Source organism: Pseudophryne corroboree, chromosome 4 (genome assembly GCF_028390025.1).
Source record: "Pseudophryne corroboree isolate aPseCor3 chromosome 4, aPseCor3.hap2, whole genome shotgun sequence".
NCBI classification, from domain to species: Eukaryota; Metazoa; Chordata; class Amphibia; order Anura; family Myobatrachidae; genus Pseudophryne; species Pseudophryne corroboree.
In genome coordinates this window covers 598875658-598889806 of record NC_086447.1, presented here as the reverse complement: position 1 = coordinate 598889806, position 14149 = coordinate 598875658, and the positions used below count along the sequence as shown (strand labels likewise).

General features: G+C 43.1%; 1 protein-coding gene across 1 annotated transcript in view; it reads right to left on the bottom strand.

The window, feature by feature from the left end:
• Positions 1-14149, bottom strand: part of NUP133 (nucleoporin 133) — a 456783-nt gene that overhangs the window by 113469 nt on the left and 329165 nt on the right. Inside the window, exons 18-21 of the mRNA XM_063917554.1 lie at positions 13666-13917; positions 11983-12116; positions 10489-10647; positions 978-1113 (exon numbers count right to left, since the gene is read on the bottom strand). Of these exons, the coding sequence (XP_063773624.1) occupies positions 978-1113; positions 10489-10647; positions 11983-12116; positions 13666-13917 (681 nt within the window). The remainder of the gene's footprint in view (positions 1-977; positions 1114-10488; positions 10648-11982; positions 12117-13665; positions 13918-14149) is intronic.

Sequence of the window (14149 nt, the reverse complement as noted above, 5' to 3'; positions counted from 1 at the left end):
GTTATCAACAGTGTATACCAAACTTCATGCTTTAGCAACCTAAAGATTAAAGGAGAGAGAGGCAGCAGGGCTTGCAGACGGACTGCGCAAGTGAGGATCTGAGGAATTCTCTTCTTTATCGCCATTTCATATTTATTGCCACTGCCCTTTCCCCAAGACTTCCTCCTACAGCTCTTCATTAAAAAGCTCTGTAAGTGACCTCCAGCTCGACTATTGCTACAAGTATCAAGCACTCTTCCTTTTACCCCACTTAACAATCTATTGTACTGTATCTCAGCACTACTGTCTAATAATCTCCTACACCAGGCCTGGCCAACCTGCGGCTCTCTAGCTGTTGTGAAACTACATGTCCCATCATGCCCTGCCACAGTTTGGCTATTAGGGAATGTTAAAACTGTGGCAGGGCATGCTGGGCTGTGTAGTTTCACAACAGATGGAGAGCCATAGGTTGGCCAGGCCTGTCCTAAACTATTCTGCTCTTCTATTGACACCACTATGCACCACTCACTCTTTTCCACTATACTCTCAATCTTGTTATCCCCGTTACTCCTCTTCCGCTCTCTCCCTCTATTACCTATGGCTGCTGTCGACAACTGTCCTATCTAAGACTCCCCAACACCATTAAAAAAAAACACAAAACCAAAAAATCCTACACATGCATCCTTCCTTATCTAGCCTCTGTACGTAAAGAGTCACAGCACACAGGGCACGTACTGTAAAAGCCGCCAGCTCTCATGGAAAACACTAATGTAGTATATCGTATGCAGATAGAGCTGCAGTCACACACAGAATATACTCATGCCGTATATCATTTTAATCAGCAAAAATGTCCGAAAAGACGCACATCACAACTAGGTGCAACTAGAAGGGCTGTTAAATATGACTGCAGCAACGATGAGGTAGGACACATCTGTATGACATTACACAGTTAAATGGTTTTGAAGAAATCACTTTTAGAAAGGAATAAAATCTTGTACCTTCGATTTTATCTTGTAGTATATTTTCTTGGAAATCAGATGCTAAGGCAGCTATTTTACTCAACCCCAACAATGTCTTTTTTTTGCAGAAGTGACGGGACTCCATGTTTGCCAAGGTATGCAATGTTCTGTGTGCCTGCAGTAAGGGGAGAGAAGAATGAGGAAGAGGGCACAGAAGAGACAAAGTGAGAGATAATACAGGCGCCATATTGGCAAAGTATATCTTGAAAGCACAATTAAATCATAGTCTAATGTGGAAACACTGGAATAAAAATACATTCTTTCAAATGTGTAACAGACAGCTGTCAATCAAGATTCTACCTCTATATATATATATATATATATATATATATATATATATATATATATACACAGGTTGAGTATCCCTTATCCAAAACGCTTGGGACCAGAGGTATTTTGGATATGGGATTTTTCCGTATTTTGGAATAATTGCATACCATAATGAGTTATCATGGTGATGGGACCTAAATCTAAGCACAGAATGCATTTATGTTACATATACACCTTATACACACAGCCTGAAGGTTATTTTAGCCAATATTTTTAATAACTTTGTGCATTAAACAAAGTGTGTCTACATTCACACAATTCATTTATGTTTCATATACACCTTATACACACAGCCTGAAGGTCATTTAATACAATATTTTTAATAACTTTGTGTATTAAACAAAGTTTGTGTACATTGAGCCATCAGAAAACAAAGGTTTCACTGTCTCACTCTCACTCAAAAAAGTCTGTATTTCAGAATATTCCGTATTTCGGAATATTTGGATATGGGATACTCAACCTGTATATATATATATATATACACACACACACACACACACATACATGTATATATATATATATATATATATATATATATATATATACACACACACACACACACACACACACACACACACACACACACACACACACTGTACATTCATGCACTCATATATGCACAGATTTGTGCAAAAGGTTTAGGCAGGTGTGAAATAAATGCTGCACAGTAAGAATGCTTTGAAAAATAAACTATTAACATATCAATTAACAAAATACGAAGTGAATGAACAGAATAGAAATCTCAATTAAAATCAATATTTGGTATGACCACCCTTTGCATTCAAAACTGCATCAATTCTTCTAAGGGAATAAATACTATTTACCAGCAGGCGGGATGCCGGCTGTCAAGATCCTGAGTGCGGCATCCTGCCAGCTAGAATGCCGGCAACAGGGCGTGCGCTAAGAGTCCCCTTGCACTCGCCACGTGGATAGCCATGAGTGGGAATAGCCCCTGGCTGTCGGCAATGTTGGCTGTCGGGATTCCGGCGTCTGTATCCTGACCATCGGAATCAAGACAGCTAGCAAACTGATTGCATCCCCTTCTAAGTACACTTATACAGTTTTTGAAGGAACTCGGCATGGAGGTTGTTCCAAACATCTTGGAGGACTAACCACACATCCTATGTGGATGTAGGCTTGCTCAAATACTTCTATCTCTTCATGTAATCCCAGACAGAATCGATGATGTTGAGATCAGGGACCTGTGGGAGACATATCACTTCCAAGACTCCTTGTTGTTCTTTACGCTGAAGTTAGTTCTTAAAGACATTGGCTGTATGCTTGGGGTCGTTGGAAGCCAGCTAAAATTTGGAGCCTATCAGACGCCTCCCTGATGGTATTGCATGATGGGTAAGTACAGCCTGTATTTCTCAGCATTGAAGACACCATTAATCCTGACCAAATTCCCAACTTAATTTGCTGAAATGCAGCCCAAACTTGCAAGAAACCTCCAACCATGCTTTACTGTTGCCTGCAGACATTCATTATTGTACCGCTCTCCTGCCCTTCGGTGAACAACTGCCTTCTGTTACAGCCAAATATTTCACATTTTGACTCCTCAGTCTAGAGCACCTGCTGCCATTACTCTGCACCCCAGTTCCTATGCTTTCGTGCATAGTTGAGTCGCTTTGCCTTGTTTCCATGTCGAAGGTATGGCTTTGGCCCCACTTCTTCCATAAAGACCACTTCTGGCCAGACTTCTCCACACAGTGGGTGTACCTGGGTCCCAACGATTTATGCCAGTTCTGAGCACATGGCACTGCTTGACATCTTCCAATTCGAAGGGAAGTGATGTGTCTGATGTGAAGTTTCCTTGGCTGACCACTGCATCTACAGTCCTCAATGTTACCCATTTTTTTGCGCTTCAATGCTGAGAAATACAGGCAGGTACTTATCCATTAGATTAGCTCCAAATATATTCTGCAGCAGGACAACGACTCCACATACAGCCAATGTACTTCAGAACTATCTTCAGCATAAAGACGAACAAGGATGGCAAAGAGTAGCCACAACAAATACGGATTTCATTTATAGTAGAGGTCTCTTTTGCATTCACTTTGCATTTTGTAAAATGCTGCAATTAAACCAGTAATACTTCTATTTTTGGAAGCATTCTTACTCTGCAGCATTTTTACCATTCCTGCCTAAAACTTGTGCACGTGTGTGTGTGCGTGCGTATCTGTATGTATGTATGTATATATATATATATATATATATATATATATATACACACATATATACATACACACATCTAGATAAGATCTGCATGGAATAGTGGGCCAAAATACCTGCTACAGTGTGTGCAAACCTGGTCAACTACAGGAAACGCTTGACCTCTGTAATTGCCAACCGAGGTTATATTACAAAGTATTAAACTTTTTGATTGTCCAAATATTTATTTTCTGCAAGAATATACAAATAAATTGTTTAAAAATCATACAATGTGATTTCCTGTTTTTTTTTTCTTTCAGATTCTGTCTCTCATAGTTGAAGTGTACCTATGATGGAAATTACAGACCTCTCAACTTTTTAAGTGGGTCAACTTGCACAATCGGTGGCTGTCCAAATACTGTTTTGCCCCACTGTATATACACCATGCACACGAAAAGCTACACACATTGATAGTCACATTTAAGCAGTGACAATTTATTCAATATAATATCAACCCCCTCTTCCAGGTACATGGAAATAATTTTATATTATTTTGGTTTCCTATGTTCTCCTAGTTGTGATCTATATTGCAAGAAAAGACTAGCTGTGACTCCAGAGAACAGGCACAAAGGTTCAATATACAAGTTACTGTGCTTAACATAAAGCCTTAGAAGGACAGAAGATGGATACTCTCATTGCCATACGTTTACATAAAGAAGAGTATGTACAAGGAGTGAAGAACAATCCTATCAGGAGATAAAAAAAAAAAGAAGTCGTCATCATTGGAAACGGGTACATTAAACGCATTTATTTTGTCTTCCACAAAATACATGTATTTGATGATAAACAATCCTATATCTCCAGAAAGAAGAACTTGTTTGTCTACAAAAGGAAGTGCATGTGGGGGCACAGAGCAACGATGGAAATTCCTCAAGCAAGCCAGAAATGGGAAAACAGAATTTAATGGATACAGATTTCAAATGTGCCCTGAAGAGTTTTACAAGGAAGAAACCTACTGAGGATCTCATCTCGTTCTCAAGTATTTATCGAATACATTTCATAAAATGTAAAAAAAAGCATCTTATCTATATTTAATTTATAAGGTTTTTTTTTTTTTTTTTTAAGACAAAATGCAATGGTTTGTGTCTACCAGTACAATTTAAGTCTACCAGTACAATTTAAGTCTACCAGTCTACCAGTACAATTTAAGTGTCTCTCTGGTTTGTGTCTACCAGTACAATTTAAGTGTCTCTCTGGTTTAAAGTAATTTCTAGACATACATCTCACCCTTCCTTCCACCTCGCCTCAAAAGGTTGAAACGGAGGGCATGGCTGTCATAAGCCTGGTAATATTAAATACAGGGATCCTGCAGTACAGAGGAAGTGGTGGTTTTTGGTAGAGTACTAGTGGGGAGCGAAAAGGAAAGTTATTGTAGACCTACCTTTGTCAACTCTCTTTCTTCGAAGTCCATAGGGTCCACAGGGATTACCTTGGGTTTAGGTGGTGGAAAGGACCGGAAAGTTAAGCTTTTACAGCTCCCAGAATGCACTGGTCCTTCCACCTTATACTCCGCCTACAGTCCAGGCTCTTCAGTTTTGTTAACAAGCTTAAGGCAGGAGCAGGATAGGAGAGAAGGAAGATATAATACACTCAAGTACACACTCTCACGTACAAGAGAAGGGAACCGGTGACCAAGAAAAGAAACGCATAGAAGCCAGGTGCTCCAGAAGAAAGTTGAAAGGTAAGCCTACCATAACACCTTCTCTTTTTCAGGGTCCATAGGGCTCAACAGGGAATACCTTGGGGATGTTCCAACACAGTTGTTCAAGCGATGCTCGCTCCTGAGCAGATAAAAGAATCCAGTGTCCATATAAAGCATCCTGAGAAGCAAATGTACCGAAGGCACAAAACCTGAGAAAAGTGTGGACAGAAGACCACGTGGCTGCCTTGCAGAGTTGTTCTGCAGACGCGCCACAGCGGGCTGCCCACAAAGAGCAAGTAGAATAAGCAGAGACCGTGTCCGGCACAGGAAGTCCAGCAGCGTGTAGACCTGCAAGATTGACATGTGGAGACATCCGGCCAGAGGATGTCTGTCACTTCAGCCCCTCTTGTGGAATCTTTAGAGTACAAAGAGGGAATCCAATTTCTGGATGGAACTGGTATGATTCATGCAGATCCGGAGGGCATGGACCACATCCAGGGAGGCCTCCCTGGCGGAGAGATCTGGAGAGTGGTACCACAATATCTTCAGTAAGGTAGAAACTGGATACCACCTTGGGATGGCAGCAAAGCAGAGTTCGAAGAATCGCCCTGTCGGATAAAAAAGTTAGACAAGGAGAGCATCAGGAAAGCACCCATAAATATGACACCCATCAGGCTGATGCAATAGCCAATAGGAAAATGATCTTCGCCGTTAGCCATTTGAGGTGCACTGATTCCAGAGTCTCAAACTCAAACAGAGTATGAAATCTTCCGTACTGAAGAGCCTTGTAGAAGGCAACCATCTTCCTCAGAAGGCGAATGTACTGATGAACCTATACCTGGGTAGGCTTCAAGACATCTCGGACCATTGATTGTATCACCAACGCTTTCTCCACCGGTAGAAACACCCTCTGCACATCCGTGTCGAGGATCATCCCCAGGAAAGACAATCTCTTTGTCGGCTCCAAATGTGATTTTGGAAGGTTCAGGAGCCAAACATGATCCCTGAGCAGATGAGTCGTGAGAGCAATGGACTGCAACAACTTCTCCCTGGACGATGCCTTTATCAGCAGATCATCCAGATATGGAATTATGTTCACTCCCTGTCTGCAGAGGAGAACCATCATCTCTGCCATCACCTTGGTGAACACCCTCGGTGCCGTGTAGAGACCGAATGGCAGTGCCTGGAACTGATAGTGACTGTCTAACAGTGCAAATCTGAGATAAGCCTGATGCGGCGGCCAAATCGGAATGTGGAGGTACGCATACTTGATATCTAGCGATACCAGAAACTCTCCCTCCTCCAGACCTGAGATCACCGCTCTGAGACTCCATTTTGAATTTGAACTCCCTCTGATAAGGGTTTAACGATTTCAAGTTCAAAATCGGTCTGACCGAACCATCTGGTTTCGGTACCACGAAAAGGTTTAAATAGTAACCCATGTGTTGCATATGAGGTGGAACTGGAACAATGACCTCTGACTTTTCCAATTTTTGGATGGCTTCCTGTAGGATAGCCCTTTCTCTCAGTAAAGCTGGCAAGCCTGATTTGAAGAATCAGTGAGGCGGGAGTTCTTGAAACTCCAGTCTGTACCCCTGGGACACAATATCCTGTATCCAGGCCGGACGACACCCAGACGTGGCTGAAACGTCTTAGTCTCACACACGCCAGCCCGTTCTCCAGGCTGTGCGGTCCACCATCATGCTGAGGATTTTGAGGAACCAGAAGCAGGCTTCTGGTCCTGGGAACCTGCAGGTGCAGGCTTCTTGGATTTTGCCCAACCACCTCTAATGAATTGTGGTAGGAGGCTTGGACTTTTTTGTCTTTGCGGTCCGAAAGGACTGCGATGTTGATGAAGAAAAGGGTTTCTTCGTAGAAGGAGCAGCTGAGGGAAGAAAGGTCAACTTACCCGCGGTTGCCGTGGAAATCCACGCATCTAACGCTTCCCCAAATATAGCCTGACCCATGTAGGGTAGGTTCTCCACACTTCTCCTGGATTCCACATCTGCCGACCATTAGCGTAGCCAGAGTCCCCTGCGTGCTGAGACAGCCATGGAAGATATCCTTGCATTTAGAGTACCCAGGTCCTTCATGAATTCCATATATGTAACTGAGATCTCTGAATTCTAATATTGTGTGGGATTTAAATCTGGTTACTGTTATCATTCAGGGTGCTGGGGGAAACAAAATGCCTTTTTTTTCTTGCTTAGAAATACCCCTCCCTTTCAAGCACCTGAATGATATCACCAAGCTAATTGAGTATCTGCCAGTATATATGTCTGTTAGAGAGGCAGAGGGGTTCCTGCATTAGGAGGAGGTGCAGGCCCTGACATGCCATATGGAGCATTATGGGGTTACTCCAAGGTAGGTAGCTCTTAGCTTAGATATGTTTAAGTAAGGAGCCATTATCATGTGGCTCCTTGCTGGTTAATCATAGACCCAGATTGGGGTAATGGAGGTGTGGTGCCTCTGGACTGGTTGAGCTGGATGGCTTTAGTGTGGCATACCTTTACATTCTATTAACACTTTTCACATACTAATTTCTTTAACACTATTTCTCCATTTTAATTACACCTCATTTTTGTATCACCTTTATAGCTTCGGCTTCCTAACACTAATTTATTAACACTATAGTTTTTTTCACTGGTATGCTGCCCTGGGCTTTCTGGCTTATGCTGGTGCTTTTGGGTACCACACCCTGCACCTAGATATAGCGCTAGGGACCCCAAATATACAGAGACGCCTTGATGCGGCTTTGGGGCTTATTCATACATTTGCGCAAATATATGTAACAAATTCTAATATTGTGTGGAATTTAAATCTGGTTACTGTTATCATTCAGGGTGCTAGGGTAAACAAAATGCCTTTTTTCCCCTCTTGCTTAGAAATACCCCTCCCTTTCAAGCACGTGAATGATATCACTAAGCTAATTGAGCATCTGCCAGTATATATGCCTTCATTGATTCCACCATGAAACCCGCAGAATCCTGTATGTTACGTAAAAACAGTTCAATGTCACTTCTATCCATCGTATCTAAGTCCTCTAGTAATGTGCCTGACCACTTTACTATGGCTTTAGAAATCCATGCACAGGCAATAGAGTGCCACTCCTGAAGCAGTGTATATGGATTTCAGCGTAGTGACAATCTTACGATCAGCCGGTTCTTTTAACGCAGTAGATCCAGGGACAGGTAAAACCAACTTTTTAGACAGTCTGGAGACAGATGCATCAATTATGGGAGGGTTTTCCCATTTTTTCCTACCCTCCTCAGGGAAGGGAGAAGCAACCAGAACCTTTTTTGGGATCTGGATTTTTTTCTCTGGGGTTTCCCAGGATTTTTAAAATAATGCGTTTAATTCTTTAGACGCAGGGAAGGTTAGCAAGGCTTTCTTATTGTCTGTGAAGTAAGCCTCCTCAACCTGCTCAGATGGTGTGTCAGTAATGTGTAACACATCCCTAATGGCCTCAATCATGAGCTGCAACCTCTTTGCAAGGGATGCCGCCCCCCTCAGCACATCCCCTTCACCATCTGCCGTGTCAGAGTCGGTATCCGTGTCGGCTTGCATAATCTGGGCAAGTGCACGATTCTTTGGGTATATGCTACGGGATTTAGAAGTAAAGGGAAAAGAACCCGACCAAACTTCCATATACTTCCTTAAAACCTGAGTTTCAGTCTGCGTATGGGCTACCCTAGTAGAAATCTGAGATATCATTCCCTTAATGGAAGCCAGCCATTATAGCTCAGATTCAGAAGTCTGAGACATGATATTACATTCCTGGCTACATGGAATGGATTCCTCTGGAGAAGATACCTCCTCTGCAGCATAAGACACAGTCCCTGGACATGGTTATGTGAGAATTTGCATACACACACACAGGAAACTGTCAGACACAGTTTCTCCCAAGTACCTTCAGAGAGAGACAGAGTTTGGAGCCAGCACACACAGCGCCCCAGAGACAATTATATAAGAACTGCCTGGCGCTGACTGTGTACCCTTAATAGACCACATTGCGAATTTACAGCCTCCTGCTCCCTTCTACAACCCCCTGGTACCGCACAGGATAACTGGAGTCGTGTGGAGGGACAGCGCTCCCTGTCAGCATCGCTGGAAGTGGATCTGCAGGGAGAAAATGGCGCTGGTGAGCTGCTGGGTCTGCTCTGAGAAGCTCCGCCCCCAAACATGGCACGTGTTCCCGCACTATTTGAAATTTTATACTGGCCTGAGGTATTGTGCTAGCAGTGTTTACTGGAGTCCCTGATAGCCTGAGTGACCAGTGTAAGGGTATTTGCGCACAGCTGAGCCTTCTGGAGCGCAGTATCAGTACTGCGCTCCCACCCTGTTGCCGCCATTCACACGGCTCCCCGCCTGTCGGGTCGCCTGTGACACACTCACCACCGGAATCTTCTGGCTCTGTTAGGGGGTGGCGGCATGCTGCGGGAGTGAGCGGTCGTCTCGGGCGGCTAACAATCATCACCCTCAGGAGCTCAGTGTCCTGTCAGCGGAGATAGTGGCCATTAACCTCTCAGGGTTGGACACTACTCCCCCCCTAAGTCCCACGATGAAAAGGAGGCTGTCAGCAGCCTTCCTGTGCCTAAATTACTCTTAGAAAAAAATAAAACTAAAGAAGCTCTAGGAGCTCTTCTAGCTGTGACTGGTTCCTCCGGGCACATTTTCTAAACTGGGTCTGGTAGGAAGGGCATAGAGGGAGGAGCCAGCCCACATTATTAAACTCTTAAAGTGCTAGTGGCTCCTAGTGGACCCATCTATACCCCATGATACTAATGTGGACCCCAGCATCCTCTAGGACGTAAGAGAAAAAGTAAAATAAATCATAATATTAAAAGCTTAGGGATGCCCACTGTTAAAGGTGCATCCAGTTCCTGCTCGCACCAAAACGAAACTGAAGAGCAGACGGCTGTGGGCGGGGTATTGGGGGGTACGGACCTGTGCATTCTGGGAGCTGTATAAGCTGAACTGTTTTGTGCCCAGTCTTTTCCACCACCTAAAGCCAAGGTTTTCTCTGTGGAGTCCTATGGACCCTGAAGAAGAAAGGAAGAACTTAAAAATACATAAACAAATCATGGGACTGAAGTAAACTACTGTGCTTTAAAACATCACGAGTGGGGCAGGGAATTATAAAGGTGTTGGCTTCTAAAGTAACTGGAAATGGTAGACAAACCTTTTAGTAGGTAAATTCAGAGCTAAAAACACAACCAAGAGTATGCCATAAAGAGTGCTTCAGCCATACTTACACACCTGTCATCATTCCCTTCCTCAAATACATATAACCAAATGTCTGCTTACCTTTTCAAAGTCTTGGCTGTTGATTTCATGTAACCAACTAAGATGTTCATGTGCTTGCAAGAAAGAAGCCAGCTGTCCATGCTGTGAAACTGGTTGAGACAGAAGCTTTCCACGCTTTCCTTTTTCCAAATACCAGCGGAACAAGAAATCTGAAAAATTCTGGTTTGTAAAGGTAAAATAAATATATTAAAATGGCAATACAAATAGGTTCTGAACATACTGTAAGACTTATCTGCAACTTCCTAGTATTACAGGAAATAGATTTAACAGTAATTAGATGGTCTCTATGCTACACTGCTCAGCGTGACTTTCGCACCTGGCAGCTCATGTTGTATGGCACATCAAGGCTAGGGGTATGAGAATCACAAAACATTAATTATTAATAAGCAAACCTACATTTAATTAAGTGCTTTTGTTTTACTTTATTCTATTCTGGTCCAAACAAGGGTGTTCATGAGCTGCGGGCATCGTGGTCAGCAGTGAAGGAACACTACTGGTTCTGGTAGTCAGTTGGGTAATTTCAGGTCACCACAGGCAGCAGTGGTGAGGAAGACCGCAGAGCTCCGCTTAAGACAAGTCAGAAGTAACCGCCATTTTATTTATTGAAACAGCTGTAACTGCCATGCATAAATGGCTTGGTCAGCCACATCAAGTACAACAAAGCAGATTGAGGTGATCCAGACCTGCATCTCCACCTCCACAGAGCCTGGTGCATGTGCCCCACCCTCATTATGCCACTGAGCCCTGCACGCAAACAGCTTATACTTTTTCTGGAAAATACAGTGTAGATAGCAAAGAATAATTTTTGAGAATCTGAATAGTGAGGGCCTGGATAATTAAAAGTGAGTACACAGTAGTGGCAAAACACTCAAAAATCCCTGTCAATACAGTTCAAGAACACACAAAATAATCATACCTTTGTCAATAAAAACATGTAGAGATTTTTCTTTCTTTATCAGGTCTACCAAAAGTTGTTTTGATTTAATCCAGTACTGATCACAGAATTTGCAGGGGTTGCAACTACACCATTTAAGTATTTTACCTCATAATTAAACAGTAGTTCTATTTGTTTAGTCTTTAAACACGCAGTCAAGCTCCATTAGCTGTACTTGGATGGTACTGCATCCATCTACTTTATTAAGCGACCATTCCCACTAACTGACCCGATATACAGCTATTCACAAGCAGTTTAAGCGTAAACTGCCCAACCTGGTATTATCTTGCTCTATACAGATCTCTGAGGAATTGCTATTCTCTCTTCTTTTTCCATGATCACAAAACATTAATTATTAATAAGCAAACCTACATTTAATTGTAAGCGCACTACACTACAGTTTAGAAATACTGTATTTTAAATACTTTATTGTTAAATTCTGTAGCTTTTGAAGCACATCAATCTTAAGAGGCTGACTGGCAAATTGGGTTTACATTAATATTTTCATTTCAAGTATAATAAAACCCTCAACAATTCCGTAAGCCACAAGTAATACACACCTGATCTGCAAACTGAGTCATGTATCGTTGCAGTCTATTCTGGTTGTCCGTATTTTCACATATTTGCACCAAGATATCAAAATCACAGAACTTCTCAGCAAGACTAGATGCCCATTGATGCTGTCCCAGAATCACTACAGAATAAAGAAATCTATATATAAATGAATGCACTTTGAATTACTGGACATTTGGCTTGCATTTAAGCATTAGCAAGCTTCAAGTATAAAGGAGAAAAGTAAAATGTAACTGCTAGTAATTACTAAGTATCTTTATTACACCAGTATCACACTGCACAATCTACGGAGAAAGTTTAACAAAGGAAACACATTGTCACAGTCTGTATGATTTTACTTCTCTTTAAAGGAGGACAAATATTTTTCTTTTTAACATAATGTGGGTTATTAATACGGGATGCAGTCAAAATGCCGGCGTGCAGGAGACAGACGCCGGAATCCTGACAGCCGGCATTTTGCGGACGGCTGGCATACCATCACCCACCCCTAATTCCCACTAGGTTGGTGAGTTCACGCCACCAACTGAGTGGGAATAGAACCCGTAGTGAGCAAAACTTGCCACCACGCCCGCAGCGTGGTGAGCGTAGCGAGCCCACCACGGGACTTGCTACCGGGGTTCCGGCAGATGGTATGTCGTTGTCCTATACCAGTGGTCTCCAACCTTAATTGGGGTGTGAGCTACTTTCGGAAAATAAAACTTCTGGAAGAGCTACCCATTCCCCCCAATGCACGCGCATTCCTGTGAAAGTGGGTGTGCCCTCAGAAAAGTGGGCATGGTCTCAGAAAAGTGGGTGTGGTCTCACAACAGTAATGCCCCCCCAGCAGTGCCAGATACACAAGTAATGCCCCCAGCAGTGCCCGATACACAAGTAATGCCCCCCCCAGCAGTGCCAGATACACAATAAAGCCCCACCCAGCAGTGCCAGATACACAAGTAATGCCCCCCTCCAGCAGTGCCAGATACACAAGTAATGCCCCCCCAGAAGTGCCAGATACCCAAGTAACGCCCCCCCAGAAGTGCCAGATACCCAAGTAACGCCCCCCCAGAAGTGCCAGATACCCAAGTAACGCCCCCCCCAGAAGTGCCAGATACCCAAGTAATGCCCCCCCAGAAGTGTCAGATACCCAAGTAATGCCCCCCCAGAAGTGCCAGATACACAAGTAATGCCCACCCAGCAGTGGCAGATACAGAGCCCCCCCCCCCCCCCCCCCCCCGCAGTGTTCACTGCTGCTGGCTTCTATTGCCGCTGGAGCTGCTCCTATGATGGACTCGGACGTGTGACAGTCTCCGCGACGGGCATTTGAAATATGGCGCCAGTAAGTGAGCCAATCAAAGCTCGCGGTCCGGCAGCCAATCAGGTGCCGCCAGTCCGCGAGCTCTGATTGGCTGATGGCCGACACCATATTAGAAATGAAGGGACGAGGAGAGGAGTGCCAGTGACTGCCGAAACCCGTGCGCTCTGCGAGCTACCGAAAATACTAAGACGAGCTACCGGTAGCTCGCGAGCGACGGGTTGGCGATCACTGTCCTTTACCATATTATACCGGACCCATTAATACAGTAGCTTAGTCCTTCATAACATGTACAGTATCTTTTTAATATGTGTCTTATATTAAGTTGTTTACAGCCTGAAAAGTTAACATTGCTTTATATAAACATTTCACTTACAAAAAGGAGTTAAGAGTTCTGATCTCTTTTGGGCATACTCTGCTTCCAAAATGCTATATCTTTCTTCGTCAGTACGTCGATCCACAGACTTCAACTGAGTGACATAATCCTCAAGATAATAACTTAACAGTGCCACCAGCTGTTCAATTAAATCCATACGAAGTCTAGAATCAGCCTGCGGATAGACTTTCTTCAAAATTATAGTGTGCTGACGTGTAATTACTGTGTGGATACCGGAAGGTCCACTGGAAGCTGCAGATATAAGAATAAGTTGTATGTTAACAGGTTAGAGGTAAATTTACATCTGTACTGATTCTTACGTAAACCTCAATTATATATATATATATATATATATATATAAAAAAAAAATCCAAATTACAGGTTGAGTATCCCATATCCAAATATTCCGGGATACGGAATTTTTTGAGTGAGATATTGAAACTTTGTTTTCTGATGGCTCAATGTACACAAAATTTGTTTAATA